General features: G+C 41.4%; 1 protein-coding gene across 9 annotated transcripts in view; it reads right to left on the bottom strand.

Moving 5' to 3' along the window:
• Nucleotides 1–22,294, bottom strand: part of eps15l1a (epidermal growth factor receptor pathway substrate 15-like 1a) — a 375,808-nt gene that overhangs the window by 296,610 nt on the left and 56,904 nt on the right. For 8 of the 9 annotated variants that reach the window (XM_069928475.1, XM_069928480.1, XM_069928481.1 and 5 more), the window contains exons 4-7: nucleotides 15,869–15,916; nucleotides 15,689–15,784; nucleotides 10,190–10,255; nucleotides 7,069–7,194 (exon numbers count right to left, since the gene is read on the bottom strand). In XM_069928475.1, coding sequence (XP_069784576.1) covers nucleotides 7,069–7,194; nucleotides 10,190–10,255; nucleotides 15,689–15,784; nucleotides 15,869–15,916 — 336 coding nt within the window. The remainder of the gene's footprint in view (nucleotides 1–7,068; nucleotides 7,195–10,189; nucleotides 10,256–15,688; nucleotides 15,785–15,868; nucleotides 15,917–22,294) is intronic. The other variant, XM_069928476.1, reaches the window with a different exon arrangement.

Genomic DNA, 22,294 nt, shown 5'->3' with positions numbered 1-22,294 from the left:
TTTGTCCATAATGCAAGTAGAATCATGTTAAACCTTGTCCCAAATTATTGGTCACTCAAAGAGAATTTTATGAAGAAGCCATGCGCTTGGTCAAAGCAGCTGTGAGCTTTTTACCGCAGATAGTTTTGTGATGGTCATTTGTTCTAAGTTGCACGAGTAATCACAATCAGAAATTTCAGAAAATCAAAAGATCAGAATGAGTTTCTTCCTGTGGTGCTCTGATGTGCTCTCAATTAATTCATAATTGGACGACGCTTGCCCTCGTCCGTCCAGCTTGGCGCAGCAAGATCACCACAGGAGCCCGTGCATCTGAAGTCGGGCGCATTACCAAGGTGCAATGGAAGTGTGCTGTGCACAAGGCCCGAGCAGCGTCCACTGCCACGACAGCTCCCACCCACTTGTGTCCCACATGTGGGCGAGCCTTCAGGGCCCGGATTGGCATCACCAGTCACTTCTGAACCCACAGCCGCCAATCTCCCATTTAACTTTGAAGTTATCTTCGACTACAAAGGATGAACAACAATAAATGGATGATATGTTCGTGAAACTGTTCAACATATAATGGGACTTCAGACATTTCTCCTTCATATTCAAATGCTGCCAATGAGGAAAGTAGCACAATCATATTTGTAAATATAAATATTTTCCTCTGACTGGATATCACTCAAATAATTACTTTTGATTTCATAAATGACCTATGATATTCTCACTGCAAAAATAGGAAGAATTTGGGGAATTATTCTTTTGCTATAACATTGAATCTGAAAAGATGGAAGCCGTTGTTCACCAGATAAACCTCAGTAATGTGGAAAGGGGAATTTTTATGAATAATACTAATCTTAAATAAAGGCTGGAAGGACAGAATTAAAATTGAAGCCCATGTCCTCCTAACACACACCGTAACCAACATTCCCAATATGCTTTTGAAGAAATATTGAGCAAATATTTGTTTATTATGTGCCACTCAAACAAGTTAAATATGCCCTTTGAGATTATGAATGGTTGAGATGGGTTAAAGCAATGCAAGAGTATTACAACATCATCTTGCATGCAGTTTTGATGGACCATACTGACCGCAGGGTTTGTGCCCAAGATGGTGGTGCCTGCACTGGTAGCAGCATGGAGGGGTTGCAGATTCCGGAGGAGCAGCAAGAAGGAGAAGCATAGGAAACAGCCCTGCAGGACAGTGATAACGGCAGCAGACCAGCAAGGTCTCAGCATCTGAAGGACCCATTCAGGCTGTGGGTTGTTGGTGACTTGGGTGGAAAAATCCACACAGGCTGGAGACTGGCTCATGGGAACTTGGTATTGGAACCCAGTATCAGAACCGAGATTCAAGAGGGCGCTGAAGGCTTCATGATCGTATCAGAGGTTTTGATCTGGAGCATGGGTTATCAATGGATAGAACAAAGGTCTGTGCAGAGGCAGAAGCTGCAGGAGCACTGGAAGCAAATACATCAATGATTCTAAAGGGACTCCCTTTTGCTTCTCTTCCTCTTACTGTAAGGGGCACCAGGCAATACAAATGGTGACTCTTTTTCTGCCTTATGGCCTAAAGGAAATTTCTTATAATATTACATTTTCTGTTTTCTTGCATGACAATAAAAGAAGTTTGAATCTTAAATTGGGATTTTATTTAACATAAAATAAGCTTGTGCAGCCTCACGCTACTCGAAAGAAGACACACACACTTAGTGTAGTCAGGTTAAGCACTGAGTTTTATTAGGGCTCAGATCCGACTTTTATACTGTTCCCGGTCTGGCCCCCCCCCCTTGGCTGACGTCACAACCTGCATAACAAAAGCGGGTTTCCCACACGTGGGTACTTTTCTGCATAACAATGCCCTTCTTCTCCAAGTGCTGTCTCTGTTGGTTGCGCAGCAAGGCCAGCGCCATTTTGGGGTCGCTGGCCTTTAAGCTGCCCTTGCCGTTCACCCGCTGGTTCACTTGTTGGGGCCAGTGCCACTGCGCGGGCTGCTGGCCTTTGGTTGCGCTCGCCGCCCAGAGCGCCGGCTCAATCGCTCCGGCAGTGAGCTGCCGCATGACCCTCCCCCCCCAAGAACCGGCGGTATGTTCCTGGTTATTGTCCTTGGTGCCCTGAGGCAAAGTCTCTGAAGCCTTCGGTGGCCTGCCTCTTCGGCATGGTGCTGGTGTCTCGACTGGGCACTCCGGGTCCAAGTGTGCTGGCTTCAGCCTGTCTGTGGTGAAGATCTCCATCTTGCTTTCAACCTCCAGCTCAAGCGTGGCCTTGTTGTTGTTGATGACCCAGACGGGCCCTTTATGGCCTCTGAAGTGGTGGACGATGTGGATCCCTGCAAATGAAGACATACAGTCCTGCAGGTCTTTGGGTATGTTGGTGCTCGCATGTCCATGCCTGGAAGGTGGAATTGGGGCCAGGTTGACGACTCTTTCCCTTAGCCTGCTGAGGAATGCTGCAGAGTCATCCTGCTGTCCGCCTGGAAAGGGGTACTGATGGTAGTGATCAGCCATGATCTGTAAAATGGCGGTGCTGGCTCAACGGGCCGAAGGGCCTACTCCAGTTCCTATTGTCTATTGTCTATTGGCACGAATTCTCTCGGGACCACCAGTGGAGTCCCATAGATGAGGTCGGCTGAAGAGGTGTTGAGGTCCTCCATGGGTGCCATGTGGATGCCCAACAGTACCCATGGTAACTCGTCTACCCAGTTGGGTCCTTGGAGTCTGGTGATGAGCGCGGTTTTGAGATGCCTGTGGAAGCGCTCCACCAACCCATTGGACTGTGAGTGGTAAGCTAGGCATCCCACAGGCTGGCGAAGTCAGACCACAGGCTGGAGGTGAACTGGGCCCCTCTGTCGGATGTGATGTGGGACGGTAACCTGAACCGTGCCACCCAGGACAAGATGAGGGCCCTGGCACACAAGGTTGTGGATGTGTCTGCCAGCAGGACTGCTTCTGGCCACCTGGTGAAGCAGTTGACCATTGTGAACAGATAGCAGAAACTCTGGGATATAAGCAAGGGTCCTACTATGTCCACGTGGATGTGGTCAAACCTTCATTCTGCGGGCTCGGAGTGCTGAGATGAGGTCTTGGTGTGCTGCTGTACCTTGGTTGTTTGGCACTCTGGCCATGCCTTCGCCCACCCACTGACCTGTTTCTGCAATCCATGCCACTCATATTTACTGGCCACCAGATGGCCGACTGTAGTCCTGGTGGATAGGTGACCCAACCTTGTATGGAGTCAAAAACCTGTCATCTCCAAGCCACCGGAGCCATGAGTCTGACCTGATCGGTGGCCACATCGCACAGGAGGGTGGTGTTACCTGTGCCGACTGGGATGTCCTGGAGCTGCAGACCTGTATTGGGGCATCTCCTCATCCTTCTGCTGCGCCTCTGCCAGTGCCATGAAGTCCACTCCCCTTGATAGCGCGTGGATACTTTGCCTGGACAGTGCGTCGGCCACCATGTTGTCCTTGCCGGAGACGTGCCTTACATCTGTGGTGTACTCCAAGATGCAAGACTGGTATCATTGCTGGTGGGCTGACCAGGGGTCCGAGATCTTAGCCAAGGCGAAAGTCAGGGGCCTGTGATCTGTGGAAGCTGTGAAGGACTTTCCCTCTAGGAAGTACCTGAAGTGGCAGATGGCTAAGTACAGTAGCTCTCTGTCGAAAGCACTGTACTTCAGTTCTGGGGGACGCAGATGTTTGCTGAAGTAAGCCAGCGGCCACCAACTTCCTTTGACCTGCTATTCCAGAACTTTGCCGATCGCCGTTCCTGAGGCATCCACCGTCAGGGCCGTTGGAGCGTCTGACCTGAGGTGTACCAGGAGACCGGCATCTGCCAGGGCTTCCTTGGCCTTCACGAAGGCTTCCGCTTTTGGAGCCAGGCTCCTGGCCTTTGGTTGCGCTCTCCACCCAGAGTGCCGGCTTGCGACTGCAACAGGATGAAGGAGGAATTAGTCAGTGTGGACTGGGAGCACAGACTAGTTGGGAGAGCAGTTGAGGAACAGTGGAAGACTTTCAAAGAAATTTTTCACAGTGTTCAACAAAATTACATTCCCGTTAAAAATAAGGGCAGTAAGAGAGGGAAGAGTCAGCCTTGGTTAACTCAGGAAATAAAGGAAAGTATAAAATTAAAAGCTCATGCGTACAAGTAGCCAAGAGTAACGAGAAACTGAAGGATTGGGAAAACTTTAAAAGACAACTAAATGGGAAATAAGGAAAGGGAAGAAGGGTTATGAAGGTAAATTAGCACAAAATATAAAAACACATAGCAAAAAATGTTATAAATATATAAAACGGAAGAATGGAAAAAGGTGGCTAGAGTCAATAGAAGACCCTTGGAAGATGAGAAAGGGAGATTGATATTGAGTAATGAGGAAATGACCCGGCATTAAACAAATATTTTGTGTCAGTCTTTACGGTGGAAGACATGTCCAGCATGCCAAAGGGTGGTGATAGAGATGCGAAATAATTTTAATTGTTACAAAAGATATAGTTATGAGCAAACTAATGGGACTGAAAGCAGACAAATCCCCTGGTCCTGATGGGATATATCTCAGGGTACTGAGGGAAATGGCGGGAGTTATAATCAATGTGTTGGTAGTCATTTAACAACAGGTCCCAGCAAACTGGAAGACAGAAAATGTCACACCACTTTTTAAAAAGGGATGTAGGCAGCGACGGGTAACTAGCTTAACATCCGTAGTCAGGAAAATGCTTGAAGCTGTCATTAAGGATGAAATAGTGAGACATTTAGAACGAAAGGGTTCCATCAGGCAAACGCAGCATGGATTCAAAAAGGACAGGTCTTGTTTGACAAACTTGCTGGAGTTCTTTGAGGATATAATGGGTGCGGTAGATAGAGGGGAACAGGTTGATGTTGTATATTTGGATTTCCAGAAGGTGTTTGATAAGGTGCCGTACAATAAGATACAGATGAATGGAGTCAAGGGAAGTATATTGGCATGAATTGAGGATTTGTTAACTGGTAGAAGGCAGAGAGTCAGGATAAATGGGTGTTTTTCTGATTGGAAGGCAGTGGTAAGTGGGGAGCCACAGGGGTCAGTGCTGGGCCCACAGGTGTTCACCATTTACAATGATGATTTGGAAGAGTGGACAGAGTGTAGTGAAGCCTAGTTTGTAGATGATACTATATTGAGTGGAAAAGCAAATTGTACAGAGGATGTGGAGAGGCTGCAGAAGTGTATAGTTAAGGTAGGTGAGGGGCAAAGGTCTGGCAGATGGAGAACAATGTTAATAAATGCAAGGTCATCCACTTTGGTAGGAAAAATAGAAGAGCAGATTATTATTTTAATATTGAAAGACTGCAGCATGCTGTAGTGAAGAAGGACTTGGGAGTTCTTGTGCGTCAATCGCAAAATATTGGGTTGCAGGAACAACAGGTTATTAAGAAGGAAAATGGAATATTGGCCTTCATCACTAGAGGAATTGAATTCAAGAGTAGGGAGATCATGCGCAACTATACAAGGTACTGGTGAGGCTGTACCGGGAGAACTGTGTGCAGTTCTGGTCTCCATACTTGAGGAAGGATATATTGGACTTGGAGACAGTCCAGAGGTTCACCAGGTTGATCCTGTAGATGAGGCAGTTGACCTACAAGGAGAGATTAAATCGTCTGGAATTATACTCACTTGAATTCAGAAGAATGAGAGGAGATCTTATAGAAACATAAAATTATGAAAGGGATAGATAAGATAGAGGCAGGAAAATTGTTTTCACTGGTGGGCAAGACCAGAACTAGAAGACACAGCCTCAAGATTCAGGGGAGTAGATTTACAATGGAGGTAAGTAAAAACTGTTTTTCCCAGAGAGTAATGAATCTGCCGAATTCTCTAACCTGGGAACCGGTTGAGGCTACTTCATTAAATATATTTAAGTTTCAATTAGATAGATTTTTACATAAAAAATGAATTAAGGGATATGGGGAAAAGGGAGGTCGGTGGAGTTGAGTCAATGATCAGATCAGCCATGATCTTATTGAATGGAGCACGCTCAATAGGCCAGATGGCCTATCCCTGCTCCTATTTCTTATGTTGTAAGCAAAAAAATTGTATAACTTTCTAAACAAGAAGCATATAACAAAATTTTATAGTCCAAAGTTTTTACTTTTGAAAAATTAGAATTATTTTTAAGAATCAAGGTGCATTTTAATCCAGAGCAATCAGCGTCATTTCTTCCAAAAAGATGTTCAGAACAACTAAGTACAGAAATTAAGCTCCATCGTCAATGGCTAAAATGATACATTAGAAATTAGATAATCTAAAAGAAAGACTGCAGATGCTAGAAATCTGAAGTAAAAACAGACAATGCTGAAGTGACTTTGCCAATCACACAGCACCTATGGAGAGAGGAACAGAGTTAATATTTCAGTCATCATCCTAAAATATCATCTCTGGATTACACTTCACAGATGCTGCTTTATGTGCTGAGTATGTCCAGCATTTTCTGTTTAAATGGGATTTCATCCATCGGTTTGTGTCCACCTCGGCTTCCTTGTGAAGACGGCTGTGTTATTGGTTGACAAAACAGTTCTGGATTTAATAACCACTCTTGGAATAATATGTTGATTTTAACAGCTTAATTTTCAAGTACAGCACAACACCGATTATCCAAAGTGGTTGGAACCTGGCCTATGTCGGATAAACGGTTCTTTCGGAGAACTGGTCATTGTTTAAAAACAGCCCAGTAGCAACAGCAAATCACTTGTAACAGTGTTTAAACAACAACAAACAAGGGAAGGCTTTTTAACAATTAATGGTTAATTCCCACCAAAAAAAAATTTGGTCGCTACCGATCACTGACACCACCCCCACCGAGGCCCTATTCGTGCTGTGAGCCTGAGGTACATACTCCTGCCCGGGAGCCCAACGTCCCCACTGCTGCCAGGAGCTCGACGTCCCCAGTCAGTTCAGCTCCGAAAATTTTAAAAATTTTTGGATAAATGAGGATTTTTGAGAATCCAATTTTACATAATCAGAATTGTACTGTATTTAATTTAACAGAAGCAATCTGAAGACCACATAAACACTTTAAAAAATATATTGCTAATATATAAAATGCACACTGCTCACCCTTCCCAAGACATCAAGAGGGAGGTTTGAGTTTATCAACACTGGTTTGACCTTGTCACCTGATAAAAGACCATTTATTGGAGACAAGCTTTCAAAAATTCCATCAAATTTGGCTTTTTCTTCAGGCTGTTGGAAGACAGATAAAGATAGTTATCACTTCATATTAATGGTATATTTAAACTATTCATTCCAATATTAGTTTTGAGAGTTTGGACGAACTCATCAATTATGAAGTCCATTTGATATCTTTCTAATTTCATCACCTTCTTCACAAAACATGCAATATTTATTTATTTTGTATTACAGTGGTTAAAGTAAATGAGCATCTCTGGGTTCTCCACAGACAATGCTTCACTTCCTGTGGAGAACCCAGAGATGATCATTTATTTTGTGAAGAAGTTGATGAAATTAGAAAGATATCCCGATTGCTTTACTCAAACTATCTTCAGAAAGAAGTCGAACTGCGAAGTATAGAACTCCATTTTTTTTTTCCGGAGTTTCAGTCATTTCCAGAAAGTTTATATTCCTAATTAAATGTCAAGGAACTGTTCCCAGTCTACTTTTGCCATATCCCATGTTATAATATTGAATTCAGCCTTCCCCCCCACCCCCCCACCCCCCAATTCAGGACTTCAATTTCCAACTCACTACTTTTCCATAACATCTCTCACGCTTCAATAAAAAGGATAAGGAATTTCTTACTTGATTCTTTTCTTACTTCTGGTAATCAACCTTTTCTTCTTCTCTGCCCTCCTGCTCCCACCAATCACCATAGAAGAAAGAACATAAGAACAGTACAACACAGGTACAGGCCCTTCACCCTACATGTCTGTGTCGAACATGATATCTCAATCAAACTAAATCATTGCTGCTTGCATTTGATAGATATCTATCCTTTGCTTTCATATTCATGTGTATATGGAGAATCATCTTAAATGCTTCTATTATATGTTTCCACCACTACTCCTGGCAACCCATTCCAGGCACTTACACTGTGGAAAAAGATTTTCCCCCATAGATCTCCCTTAAACTTTCTCCCCCTCACCCAAAATGCATATCCTCCAGTAGGTGACATTTTAAATCTGGGGAAAACGATAATGACTGTCCACCCTTTCAATGCTTTTCATGATTTCATAAACCGATCAGGTCTCCGCTCAGCCTCTGACAGTCCTGACAAAATAACACGTCTGTTCAATCTCTCCCCATAAACAAGGCACCATTCTGATAAACCTCTTCTGTACCCTTTCCAACGCCTCTTCATCCTCAGTGTAATGTGGCAATCAGAAAAGCACAAAGAATGTCAAATGCAGCCTACCCTAGATCTCCATACTTTCAATGAGCTATGGACTGCCAGATTCTCTCTGCACAGCAATGCTTTTAAAAGATCTACTATTAACTGCTTACCTTGTCCTTGCATTTGGCCTCTTGAAGTGTAACACCTCACACTTGTCTGAATTAAATGCCAACTGCCTTTTCTCGGTCCATAGCTGGAACTGATCTAGATCTTTGATAAAAAGTCCACAACACCACGGATCTTTGTATCATCTATAAACTTACTAACCCAACCACCTACTTTTTCATTACATAATCTTCCATTCATGAAATTATTTGAAAATTACAAACCTATACTTGTTTTTCTGAAAGGGAGGACGATGTACAAATAGAGCGCTACATCCAATTGTCTGTATTATTTGGATCCTTCTTGTACTTTTATAAATCTCTAAATATACCTTGCTACGTACTCCAATCCAGATGAAAATTCTCCATTCTCTGTCTCATTATTTACTGCTTGCATCTGTATCCTATGTAATTTCTTTATAACTTGTGCAAAAGAAATGGAATGATAATGTCTCCATTCACTTTATCATCTACCTGTCTCAGCCATGATAAAAGTCAATGTTGCTTATGAGTTTTCATCGAGATATATAATGTTGAAACAGGCCCACTGGGCCCAACATCCCCACATCAACCAAAAGATAACTCATCCACACTCGTCCTCCTTGCCAGCATTTGGCCCATATCCCTCTAAACCTATCCTATCTAAAAGTTCCTTAAAAGTTGCAATAGTACCTGCCTCATCTACCTCCTCTGGCAGCTTGTCCCCTACACCCACCATCTTGGTCATAATCACCTATTATCTGCGAAGCACTTAAGAGTGAATTTATTGCTGTGTGCTGTAATTCCAAAGCTTTACAGCAATACATCTTCCTTGAAAAGTTTTAAAAATAATGTATTACCATCTAAAGTGGATGCAAGCTCAAGCATCAGCAGAATAAACTAGTCATTATTTTTAATGGTTTCCAAAATTTATGTAGATGCTGCCATGATTTGTTTATAACTTTACTTTTTCTTTTGCAAATTAATTCACTAGCCTGTGGTGAATTTCATAATTTCATCTAATTTTAAGCATTCATCTCAGTTGCTTTTTCTCCCACATGTATGTAGATACTTTCAAACTAGACAATTTATTTTCACACAGAAGATAAGTTCCCAAATTCTAAACAATGAATAAAAAACTTGCTATTTCCCTATTTGATTTTTGAATAACTAGAGTAAATGTTTTATATTTAGTAACACCTATTTTGGGATTTTCCCATTAGGGGAGGTATTTTCTTCACATATATCCAAAGATCTCAATTAGATCAGCTTCAAGTCTTCTTGGTATTATTTTTGAAATTCTATCATCACATGCTATCATTCCAACCCATCAGATAAAGAGAAGGGGGACATGATACAAACTTAATGACATATGCCACACCATGACCTGGTCCCCAAGCACAGCTCTCTAAATTTTCATCATCACCTGGTATTAGGATTATGTATTCCCAAATCAGGTAAAGGAGGCAGATGTAGATTAAAGTTCTCTTGCAACATTATTACAGCGCCTTCTTCGACACTATTACATTACTCCTTTTCTTTTCAACCAGATGTTTAATAGATGTCACGCTGGAGCAGAAGTTATTTTCTCATTACAAACATAGTTGAGACTTTCCAAATTATTTCCTCATTGGTCCATAACAGAAAGTAAATATCAATTAATCCAATCTGAATTAGATTTATACTCTAGAAAACCTATCCCAATCAAATCAGCCAAAATTGTATGGTCGGTTGCCAAACTCACCCTTACAGCCCAGTGCACATCTGAAGAGAAAGAGGGCGTAATTAATAGAGGACTGCTGGTGTCATGCTGCCAAAATAAAAACAACAGGCAATTCATTAGTAAACAAAAAACAGGTTTCAAGAGTGAGATCTTGCGAAAAGTCACACATTCAAAGAACCAGCAATGACATTAAAGATGAAAATTGCAAAGAAGCCAACAAACTCATAAAGGAGAGTAACCTCCCTGGATGTTAATACTAAATCACTACTCACCGATAGAAAATAAAAATAACTCCATGAAGCCGACAACAACTACACACCACTGAATGATCATACATTACACACAATGACTGATACTCCTCCACAGAACATTACAAATAGCTCTTTTTAAAGCCCTGATACTGGACACAGCTGGAGCACTTAATATTTGAGCACCACACAAGAATACATTAGTTATCTAGTAAAAAGGTAAAAGAGCTTTGGTTATCAGGAGAGAAGAGAACCCACACAAGAACATGAGAAAAAAACTGGAGCAGGTCTTGTCCAGCAGGCCCCTCCAGCCTGCCCCACCATTCAGTATAACCATAGGTGATTAGCTGCAAGATTTGTCTTCTGAAATAGTTCACAATGCATCTAATTCTTCTGACTTTTCTAAAATGTATCTGCCTCTTCTTTAAATTACTTTCACTGATATAGAATCCCCAATCTACTGTGGTAGAGAATTCCACAGATTCACTATTCCATGCAAAGAAATTCTCACAAACCTCAGTTTTAAGGGACAATAACTATGATCTATTCAAGACTTTCCCAATCTCCTCGGATTTTCCCCCATGTTCAATCAAAGGACCAAAACTCTACATAATACTCCAGGTGCGGCCTCACTGGCAAACAATACATCGTCATTTCTAATTCAAGATTCAGTTTGTTGTCACGTAATTAAAAAGTGTCATATTACACAGAATTGCCTCCAACCCTACCGCAGCCTCTGCAGCCACACAGAGTCCAGTCCAAACCATCAGCAGCCCAAGCTCCAGCTTCTAACCTCCCACACGATCAGAACCTTTCAACGCCCTTGACACACTCTTGCATCCTGGTTCCAATACCTGGTATCCCTTCAGCCAGTTTTGAGCCCATTGCCTGGTGTGAATCCCTCAACTGCAGTCACCAGCAGCCCACTGCGTGTGTTGTTCCTTCACCCGCAGAATCCCTCACTGGTCCACCACCGTGGTCACCATCCAGTGGATCATCTCTTTTGGTGCTCCTTCTCAAATGGTGGGGGGGGGGGGGTGGTCTCCCATTTTCACGTGCCCTGCGTGTCCTCCACTTCCCTGGAGTCTGCAACCCCTTGTGGCTGCTGCCGATCATAGGCGCCACAATCTTGAGCACAGATGCTGCCGTCGGGGGATTGTAAATAAAACTACCATCTGCTCCTTTAATGGGCCGTTCAAAATCTGTGCAGAGCTGACAGCAGTGGGACCGGGTGGATGGACCCTGTGGGAAGTGTTGTGTCTCCTCTCTCCTGTCGCAATCCCAGAACAATAAAAGTCAATCTGCCATTTGTCCTCCTAACCACTTGCTGCACCAGATTCATGCATATGAACACCTCTATCTCACCTTACTTCACTTATTTAATCATTTGCAATCTCTTTTCACAGTTAGTGCCAAAGACCAGTGTTATCTGAAAGGAGTTTGTACGTTCCCCGCGTCCATGTGGGTTTCCTCCGCACGTTCCAGTTTCTTCCAACATTCCAATGATGGTTTGGGTTAGGAAGTTAATTGGGCATAGGGTTATAATTGGGTGATAGAGGCTCATGGCCAAAAGAGCCTGTTATCATGCTAAATCTTTAAAAAATTCTTACCAAAGTTCATTTTCCCACCTTCACCTTGACTTGCCAAGTTTTCATCCTTTCTTAACCAATCTATATTCTTCTATGGAGTAGAAATACCCTCATCACTGCATGCCTCTCTACTTTTATTTTCGTGATTGGCAAATGGATGACTTTGAAATTGGCAGAGCTGCTGGAGCTACTGTTACGGTTGTGTGGCCGCTGGTGCAGTCCCTGGAGAGTGGGAAGCAGGATCACAGCTCTCCTCCACCTGGTCCTACTGGCCAGTTGTGATAACAGTCTCATACAGGTTTTAAATGGCCTGTTAAAGGGGACAATGGTGTTTTTTTCTTAAGATCTTTGAAACCACAAAGGTCCATGCCCAAGATGACAGTGCCCATGTTTGGCAGTGGTCTCTGGGGGACAGTTGCTAACCCTTAACTATCAGACTCCTGAACAGCCTCATAGTGAGACTCAATTTAAGGGCTCATACTCTGCTCATTATTTACTACTGAATATTTATACTTCTGTTTGTATACAGTTCTTTCCTTGAGTATAGTTTACAGAGTCCAGTAATTAGAAATTCTGCCTGGCCCACAGGAAAAGAATCTCAGGATTGTATGACAATAAATTTGAACTTTGGATTAGTGGACTGGAGCAGGGAAAAGTCAAAGTTCAAAGAGGGAAGGGGGGGGAGGGAAAGAACATTCCCCACCCCCACACATCTGAGAAGAAGCCTGGGAGATGATCTTATAGGGAAGGTGACCAAGGCAGTGGCCCAGCAAGGGGCTCAGCAGCTGAAGGACCCACACAGGGCACGAGCTGCTGGAGACTGGCTTCTGGAACCAGGATATGGGTGCCAACAGCAAAAAAAATCCCATAGGACCTCAACAGGAACTGGTGAGACTACACCTCGAGTACTGTGTGCAGTTATGGTCTCCTTAGTTAAGTAAAGATATGGTGACTTTGGAGGCTGCGTGGAGGAGGTTCACCATGTTGATTCCAGAGATGAAGGGGTGAGCTAATGATGAAAGATTGAGTAAGCTGGGACTACACTTGCTGGAATTCAGAAGAATGAGAGTGAATCTTATAGAAGTATACTGTATAGGGATAGATAAAATAGTAGATGGAGTAAATGCAAGCAGGCTTTTTTGACTTAAGTTAGGTGAGATAAAAACTAGAGGGCATGGATGAAGGGTGAAAGGGGAAAAGTTTAAGGCCAACATTAGGGGGACCTTCATGCAGAGAGAGGTTGGAATATGGAACGAGCTGCCAGATGAATGGTCAATATAGGCTCAATTTTGACATTTTATAAAAGTTTGGACAGGTATATGCATGGGAGGGGGTATGGAGGGATATGGTACACATATAGGTCAGTGGGACTAGGCAGAAAAATACTTTGGCAAATACTAGAAGGGCCAAAGGCCCTGTTTCTGTGCGATAGTGTCCGATGGTTCTTGGTAGAAAAGTTGTTTCCACTGGTAAATGAGACTAGTACTGGGGTAGGGGGGGTGGGTACAGCTTCAAGGTTTGAGTGAGAAGATTTAGGATGGATAGGAGGAGGAGAGTAATGGATCTGTGGAACTCTTTGCCAAAGGAAGCAGTAGAAGCTGCCTCATTCAATATCAAATTTAATTTTAATTTTGAGATACACCAATAGTAACAGGCACTTCTGGCCCAAGGGTCACAGCACCCATGTGGCTAATTAACCTACTAACCCACACATCTTTGAAACGTGGGAGGAAACTGGAGAACCCGGAGAAAACACACACAGTTACGGGGAGAATATACAAACTCCTTTCAGACAGTAACAGATTCAAACCCGGGTTCTGGTGCATTGCACTAACCATTTCGTTAACCGTGCAGCCTACAATTAAGACACATTTAGACAGATCTTTGCATGGTAGGGGAATTAAGGGTTACAGGGAAAAAACAAGTAGGTGGAACTGAGTCCATAACCAGATCAACCATAATTTTAATCAAATAGCAGAGCAAGATCGACAGGCCCAGATGGCCTACTGCTGTTCCTAATTGATATATTCTTAAGTGAGACAAAGGGAAATGGGTACCAGGGCCGTGGCAAGACAGCAGGGACTGTGGGAATCAGATCCTAAAGAATCGAGAGGAGCTGAGGCCCAATGATTCAGAAGGAACCATGGAAATCAGGACACAAGTGAACTGAAAGGGAGTACAACATACATCACCGGATGAGCTAAAAGCAGAACTATGAGGATTTCCAGATAGTCAGGTAGTGGATTACAGGAATTTTACTGTACATTAATAACTGGTCTTGGATATACAAACATAATTTTAAAAGTAACAGATGATTAGAAGTTTGCAAATATATTAGCTAGAGAACATTAACAGACCAGGAAGGCAAACTGGTGATACCCAGGAGAATGCAGATACAATCTTCAGGAAGAACTGAGCATCAGTGGGAGAAAAAGAACGTTCGACAATTCATGCTGGAACTCTTTATCAAGACTAGGAATACAGAGAAGGAAGTCACTGAAAAAAGGTAAAATGGGTAGTTGTGACAGATGAAAGTTAAATCAGAAAAGTGTAAAAGGATAAAACTTCACAAAACGAAGAACATATGCAATGATTAACCAGTGCAATTTTGAATGTAACAGAAAAAGGTAGCCCGACAAATATTTGAAAAAGGATATCAAGTTATGATGGTTATTTTAGCAGGTTACAACACCAAAGATGTTATGCTAGATTTTGACAGAACGCTGGTCTCAGGAAGCCTTTATGTGGGAGCAAATTTATTGGAATGGTAAAAGCACAAATTCTGGAGAAACTCAGCAGGTCAAGCAGTGGACTTTATATAGCAAAGATTAAGATAACCAACATTTTGGGCCTAAGCTCTTCATCATGGTATAAGCAAAATGTAAGCAGGAGCTTGAATAAAAAGGTGGGGGAGAGCCGGGGAAAGGAGCACAGGCCCACAGGAAAGGAGTAATAGGAGAATAAAAGAGGGACTGCACAAAAGTTAGCAGGGAGAGGGAATGGGTGGCAAGCTGTAGGAAAGGAGGGATAGGGAAGAAAGGGAGAACGGGGAGTCTAGCAGTAACCAGAGAAGTTTCCATCCTTCTGTCCCCTTTCCTCCACCAAAAAACTGTAATCCTTACTGGAATGGTACCAAAAATGAAAAATTTGAGTTGTATGAGTAAAATTTGGTGGCTCTGGTTCAAGCAGAGGAGATTTAAGAGAAGCAATTGAAATTGTGAATAGTTTGAAAAAACCATTGAAAACAGGTGCAATGAGTACACTCTGGTTCTTTGAGACTTGCTCCAACTCTCAATACAACCACGGCTATTTCAATGCAGCATTCCTGCTCTCTTGAGGCCTTTTGTATCCAGAAGTCTAACTCTCAATCTTAAATATATTCAGCAACTAACCCTTCAAAGTCTTTTGTGGCAGAGAAATCCACATGTTCACCACATTCTAAATGAAGAGGTTCCCCTCTTCCTAAATGTCTTGACCCAAACCCCTGTGATCCTTTGTTCGAGTCTCCCAGACAGAAAGCATGCATCTTGTAAAATACAATCTCCTTTTCATGATAGGGGAGTAAGGGAGGTCAGATGAAAATAGATGTTAATAAAGAGAGTACAAATTAACTCCAGTATTTACTGTACACACCAGTCAAATTATCCACAGTTAGAACTTTGTTTAGTGGCTGAGGCACTTACAAATTTGGGTGGTGGTAGTGTCACATTTAAACTGCTCAGGCTAACATCATGGCCATTCTGTGCACACGCAACCAGGCGCAAAGCCACATAAAAGCCCTAAAAAGTAAATAAAGAGTTAGGTGTGATATAAATGAACAAATAATCAGTTTGTCAGAATCATTAAAAAGATTATTTACATACTTGTTTATCAAGGTAGCCTTTGCCTTCAGGATCTGCCACATCCCAAATCTGCAGAGTCCAATCAAAAATAACAAAGAGCTATATGAAAACAGTACTCAAAGGATCTCTTCCATCCCTTCCTGCAGCACATTTAAGTGTAGAAACAGGCTCATTCACTCTTAATATTTTCAGTATTTAGAGGTGGAAGACAGCCTACTAACAGTATTAAATTATTTGGAGATCCTTTGGGGGTGTGGTGACTATTTTCCTTTAAAATCACTTGCAGAAATTAGATAGTTGTTGTTGTCTATGATTTGTTCAAACAAATCCGAACTAAAGTTGAGTTGAGTTTTCTTTGATTTAGTAAACATTTTATCAGTTATTACATTATTACAAGCTGTTAAAACTTTGTTAGACAGTAATAAAACTATGATTAAATGATGATTAAACGATGATTAACCGGTCAATAAAAGTTGTCGAATCATTCTAATTTCTTACCATTTCATAGAGCAAAGACACTAATTAACATGTGTAATCTCAAATTGGCTGAAAATTCAGCTGTAACCTTGGCTCGAAGACTATTACTATGGAAACAGTCAAAGAAAATGTAAACAATCTTCTTGAAAGCCACAAAATATAATCTGCTTGCAAAAAAAAAATACATTTTAACCCTTACAATACCACCTACTAATTATTATATCTAAAAATATAATTACCATTATAAAAAAGAAAAAAAATCATATATAGCAGTATATATTGGTTCAATTTCAAAAGAAAGTGAAAGTCAATTATCAAAGCTTTCTGCTTCTTGTAAAAGACAGATTTTGATAATTGGTGTGTTCGGAAAACCACTTTTAGTCTTAATCCGAACTTGACATGCAAGTCCTCTTTTATCCTAGATGGTACAGCATCAACAATCTTCCACATCAACCAGGAATTTTGAGGTGCTGAATGTTCCATGTTGTTCATTCCCTCTTTCTGACTTGAAATTTATCTGCACCACTCTTCCTCTGGCAAAAGCAGATTATCTCCATCTCAGCATTAATCACATTTTTAACTATGAGATTACCCTTTTCTTGATTACCTATCTTCTTTTGTGATAGATCTCCTTAATGAATGTTATCCAATTGAAATTCAGCAAGAACATTACTTGTTTGTTTGTTCTTTCTACTACGATTCAGAAACCACCTTTTAAATCTGAGCATCCATGCCTTTGCTCTTTTCAAACTATTTCAGGGAGAGAGTAATGGATTAAACAGGTAACTGTATCCATTTGTGCAGACATTATCAGAACAGGATTTCAGTCTTACTTTAGGATTTTACTTTAGATTTTAGGGTCTTCTGGTAAAATTTCTTTTAATTTATCAGGATTTTGAGGCCACTCCTTTTGAGACTGTAGAAGAAATTGAGGCCCAGACACCCACATTCCATTCTTCAGAAAAGACTTGACTTTCACATCTCAGGAAGCCAGATTGGCAGGATTATTAACTGCATTAACATATCTCCACTGTATTGGACACAAGACTTTATCAGTTTCTGTGATCCTGTTACCCGTGAAAGTTTGAAACCTTGTGGTTTTATTGTTGATGTCTTTGAACACAGAGGTGCTATCAGTTCAAAATATCTGGTCTGTTAGTTTCATCTACTCTCCATGGTAGCAGCCACGAACTCCATTTGTGGAATAGTGACTGGTTTCAATGGAGCCACTCTGGCCTTTCCCATTGCAAATCCACAATGTACTTGATCCTTGTTATTATGTAGTAAGAGGTAACCGACGGTTTCATACCATCTTCATATTTAGAGCAGATGTTACAGTTCCAAAATGTGTGGGTATGAAGCATGTGTCAATTTTGAAGACTTCTAGTTTACAAAGATTCTGAATCCAACAAGTCCATTCTTAAAAAAATGCATTCTGGTATCTCATCATCCCAACCAATTCTCTTCCTACACAAACCTTACAGGATCTTCTTGGCAGTCAGGACAATTGGTCCCAATATTCCAAGAGGATCATATATTGGATTGAATGTTGATAAAATACCCCTTCTTGTGAGAGATCAGTCCTTCAAAATGATTTTGAACTTGAAGACATCACATTGAACACACCATCATCCTGTATGTCAGACATTGCCTTAATATCTGATTTTGTCTCCATTTTGTATTGCCCATCCTTCTCACCACAATCTTGTGGCACAGGTTCACCTATTTCCTCGTGGTTGATCTTAGTTTCTCTTGATATTTTTAGCAGTAATTCTATGGGATTTATATCCCCAACAGCTGAAATCTCCCCTTTCCCTACTAATTTTCAGTCTTGATTGAAGATTCATTTTATTTCCACTTGTATCAATTTGCTACCATTGCAATTCTTCTTTAAGTTCCATGACCCCCATCTTCTCGACATGTAGTTCCACAGGGCAGCAGCTTCAGAGGCAGTTGCCATCTCATCCATTCAGCTGATTGTCACAATCAGACATCAAACATGCACAACTTAAAGTCCAAAACCATAACAGTCCTCAAAAGGACAAGCAGCAGCTTCTCCAAACTATGTTCTAACTTGCAATAAACACACAGAAATAATCCTTTAGTAAGGCTTATCACTTGGTGAAGGCCTTGGTGATGCTATTGATGAGTGTGCCTTCTTGAGTTTGAAATGTTCTGAACAGAGCCCAAATGATTCAGTCCAAATTCCAAGTCCAATTTCCAACGTTCTATTGTCTTAAATTCCATTTTTTATTGACTAAAAAGTCGATAGTTCTTTTATTGATTAAAAATTGTACTGACTGTTTTCCTTTATTGCAGAAATTAGAAGGTCTTTGTGTCTATGACTCATTCAAACAAATCTGTACTAAAGTTCAGTTGAGTTTTCCACAGTTCATTAAACATTATATCAGTTATTACATCATTACAAGCCGTTAAAACTTTGTTAAGACGGTACTAAAACTATGATTAAATGATGATTGAACAATGGTTAACTAAAAGTTGTCGGATAATTCTAATTTCTTATCGTTTCATAGAACAAAGAAACTATCTAACATGTGTAATCTCTAAGATGGCTGAAAATTCAGCTGTAACCTTAGCTTGAATACTGTTACAATAGAGACAATCAAAGAATATGTAAACAATCTTCATGAAAGCCACAAAATATAATTTGCTTGCAAGAAATACATTTTAACCCTTACAGGGAGTATAAGAAATATTTAAAGGTGCAGTCTCCACAAATTTATTCTAAAATATTCTATCAACTTAAACACCAAACCATTAGAAATAATTGGGCTCCAAGCAACACCAGTGTGGCAACATATTAAGACAATAAGAAACGGGACAAGATTAAAACAGTGCTCTGTCTCATTAATAAAACATTCAGACCAAGAAACGCAAGTATGATCCCATCAAAACAGCTGGAATTTAAATTTAGGTAATTATGTAACTCAATTACAACAGTAAAATAAGGATAATGCTGGATATCTGAAATAAAAACTAACAATGAAATATATCCTTGAGGGATGATAAAGACAATGTTACATACCAGAAATTTATTCATTGATAGTTAATCTATAATTGTACACATGAAACTAGAGAAAAGCAAATTAGAATCAGTAATAGGGGTAAACAGGAGAGATTGCCGATGCTGGAAAATTGATGAAATCTCAGAAAAACTCATCCAGTTTCTCACACCTACCTGATCTGGCCTATAGGTGGCTCCAGAACCACAGCAATGGAATTGACTCAGCTTTTAAAATGGCCAAGCAAGTTCCAGTGAGTTGCTGGAGGAACCCATCAGCAAGTCAGCCAGCCTCCATGGGCAGGAAGGGTCAATCAAGGTTTCAGGTTGGAACCCTCTATTGGGAACCACAAACAAATCAAGTAATAATGACATTATATTTGTACTTCAGCCAACCTCCTTTCTTAACATCCCACTGACAATCAGATACCAGCACACAGAGAATTGTTGGAGAGACCAAAATCTGAGGTTTTGTATTTTCAAGTAAGCTCCAGTACTCAGTTGCATCAGTAAGACTTCCATGAAAGAAACGAGATACCAGATGAGGACACAATGAAGTTGTTCCCATCTTACTAAGCACTGTAGGGCCTCCTCATCTGGGAACTGCTATCTAAATTGGGAAAGAGAACCGCAGAATAATCAAGCAACAACTAGGCATCATTTTGCCCTACTTCAACCAATTTCCTTTCCTGACTTGCTCCAATGGCAATCAGATAGCAGCACATAGGTTTACAGAAAGAGCTACCTATTCTGGACTCCATGAAGTCACATGGTATCAGGTCACAAATAGGCAATAAAATTTCCTGCCAATTACCATCAACTATCATTCCTCAGCTGTGAGACAGTAATTCACATGTAAGAAGCACTGAAAAGTATGGGTACAAAAGGGTTTGGGGATTTTAACGTTCATAATCTGGTTGGTTCAATGAATATTTGACTCAGCTGAATGTGATGAAGGAGATGGTTGCCAAAATGGGTCTGCGACAATTGGTGAGGGAACTAGCATGAGAGATAATCAACCTCGGCGTCATTTTTACCAATCTGCTTGCTATGGATGCACTGTGAGGAGCAGTCACAGCAGAATCCTTGAAGAAACAAAATCTCATCTTCACACTGGAGACACTGTCCGAGTGTGAAGATGAAATTATTACTTCCATTGTGTTAAATACGACTCAGAACAGATCCGGAAGCTTAATGCTGGGCATCCATTAAGCACTGTGAGTTATCAAAGCAAGATGTTTAATTCCAACATATGAGTCCTCAGTGGTGCAGCACATCCCTTGTTCAACCATTTGTATCAAACCAGCGAACCTGACTGATTCAATGAGTGCAGAAGGAAGACCAAGGCCGGAATTCTTTTTGATGAAAAAGGCCATTCAACTCACTGAGGCTGTGTCAGCTGTCAAAGCATTCCCTTCAGTCTCACTCACCCATTTATTTCCATAAGACATAGGAACAGAATTAGGTCATTCACCCCATTGAGTCTGCTCTGCCATTCAAATAAGGGCTGATGTATTTTTCCTCTCAACCCCATTCTCCTGACGTATCCCCATAATCTTTGACAACCGTATAATTTCAATGCAACTTATTCAATTTCACATGGTCATCAAGATCGCCCCAATTCTCATGTCACCTCTTCTTCTTTGGCTTGGCTTCGCGGACGAAGATTTATGGAGGGGGTAAAAAGTCCACGTCAGCTGCAGGCTCGTTTATGGCTGACAAGTCCGATGCGGGACAGGCAGACACGGTTGCAGCGGCTGCAGGGGAAAATTATTTGGTTGGGGTTGGGTGTTGGGTTTTTCCTCCTTTGCCTTTTGTCAGTACTGACATTGGTAATTTACATTAGCCAATTAACTTACTATTAATGCACTTTTGGGATGTGGAAGGAAAACAAAGCATCTGGTGAAACAGGGAGATCTTACAGCCTCCACACAGATAGCATCGACCCCCACCACCCCCCCCCAAAAGCTTCATGCGCCAAGATCCAGACAATGTGTTAAAGAGCATGTTAAGCTGCTTGCAGCCACTACAAAGATTTTATGGGGAACAATTTAGGGCCCTCTTAGCATTGCATGCAAATTAAATTTTAAATTTAGACATACAGCATGGTAACAGGCCCTTCCAGCCCACAAGCCCTTGCTGCCCAAATACCCCAATTACAACCCCTGTACATTTTTGGAGAGTGGCAGGAAACCAGAGCAACAGGAAAAAACCCTCACAGATATGGGGAAAACTTACAAACTCCTTACAGATATCAATGGATTTGAACCCAGGTCCCTGGCACTATAATAACATTGCGCTAACATTTGAAGTCTGATCCAAAGCCCAATGAACTATTTGCTTTAGGAATGCATAAATGAAAGATGTGCTCATACTAAGTAACCAGAATTATCAATCTTTGTTGATGACATAGGACAGGGTAATCTGGTCCATAGACCAATTCCATCAATCTATCCTCTCGCTTCCCTACAGCCTATTCACTAACACACATTCCCAAATCCATACAGGTTCAACAACATACAAAAACTCAAACACCATCCTGAATGAAGCATGTCTATGTGACTGGCTCACCAAGATGATAGAAATTAATTTCCCTCACTACCCCAACACCGTGGCATCAACAAAGTACACCACAAAAATTGCACAGAACTACCGAAATCCAAGATACATTCACACAAGCTGGAATCTGAAGGTAAACACAATCTGCTGGAGGAACTTGGCAAGTCAAGTAGCATATGTGGGAGAAAAAGAATGTTCAACGATTCAAGCCAAAACCCTTTATCGAAACTGGGGGTGTGGAGGAGAAGCAGGTAACGATTGCTAGCCTTGCTAGTGACATCATATTCCCATAATTTATTTTAAAAAGGGTTCATCAGAACAGGTTTTTCTGCAAACTTGTTCTCAGTAAGGGTGCCACAATCAATCTCAGAAGCCCTGGGCTAGGGAGC

The sequence above is a fragment of the Narcine bancroftii genome, chromosome 3 (genome assembly GCF_036971445.1).
Source record: "Narcine bancroftii isolate sNarBan1 chromosome 3, sNarBan1.hap1, whole genome shotgun sequence".
NCBI classification, from domain to species: domain Eukaryota; kingdom Metazoa; phylum Chordata; class Chondrichthyes; order Torpediniformes; family Narcinidae; genus Narcine; species Narcine bancroftii.
Note: the sequence above shows the minus strand (reverse complement) of the source record. Positions and strands in the feature narration are given on the sequence as shown.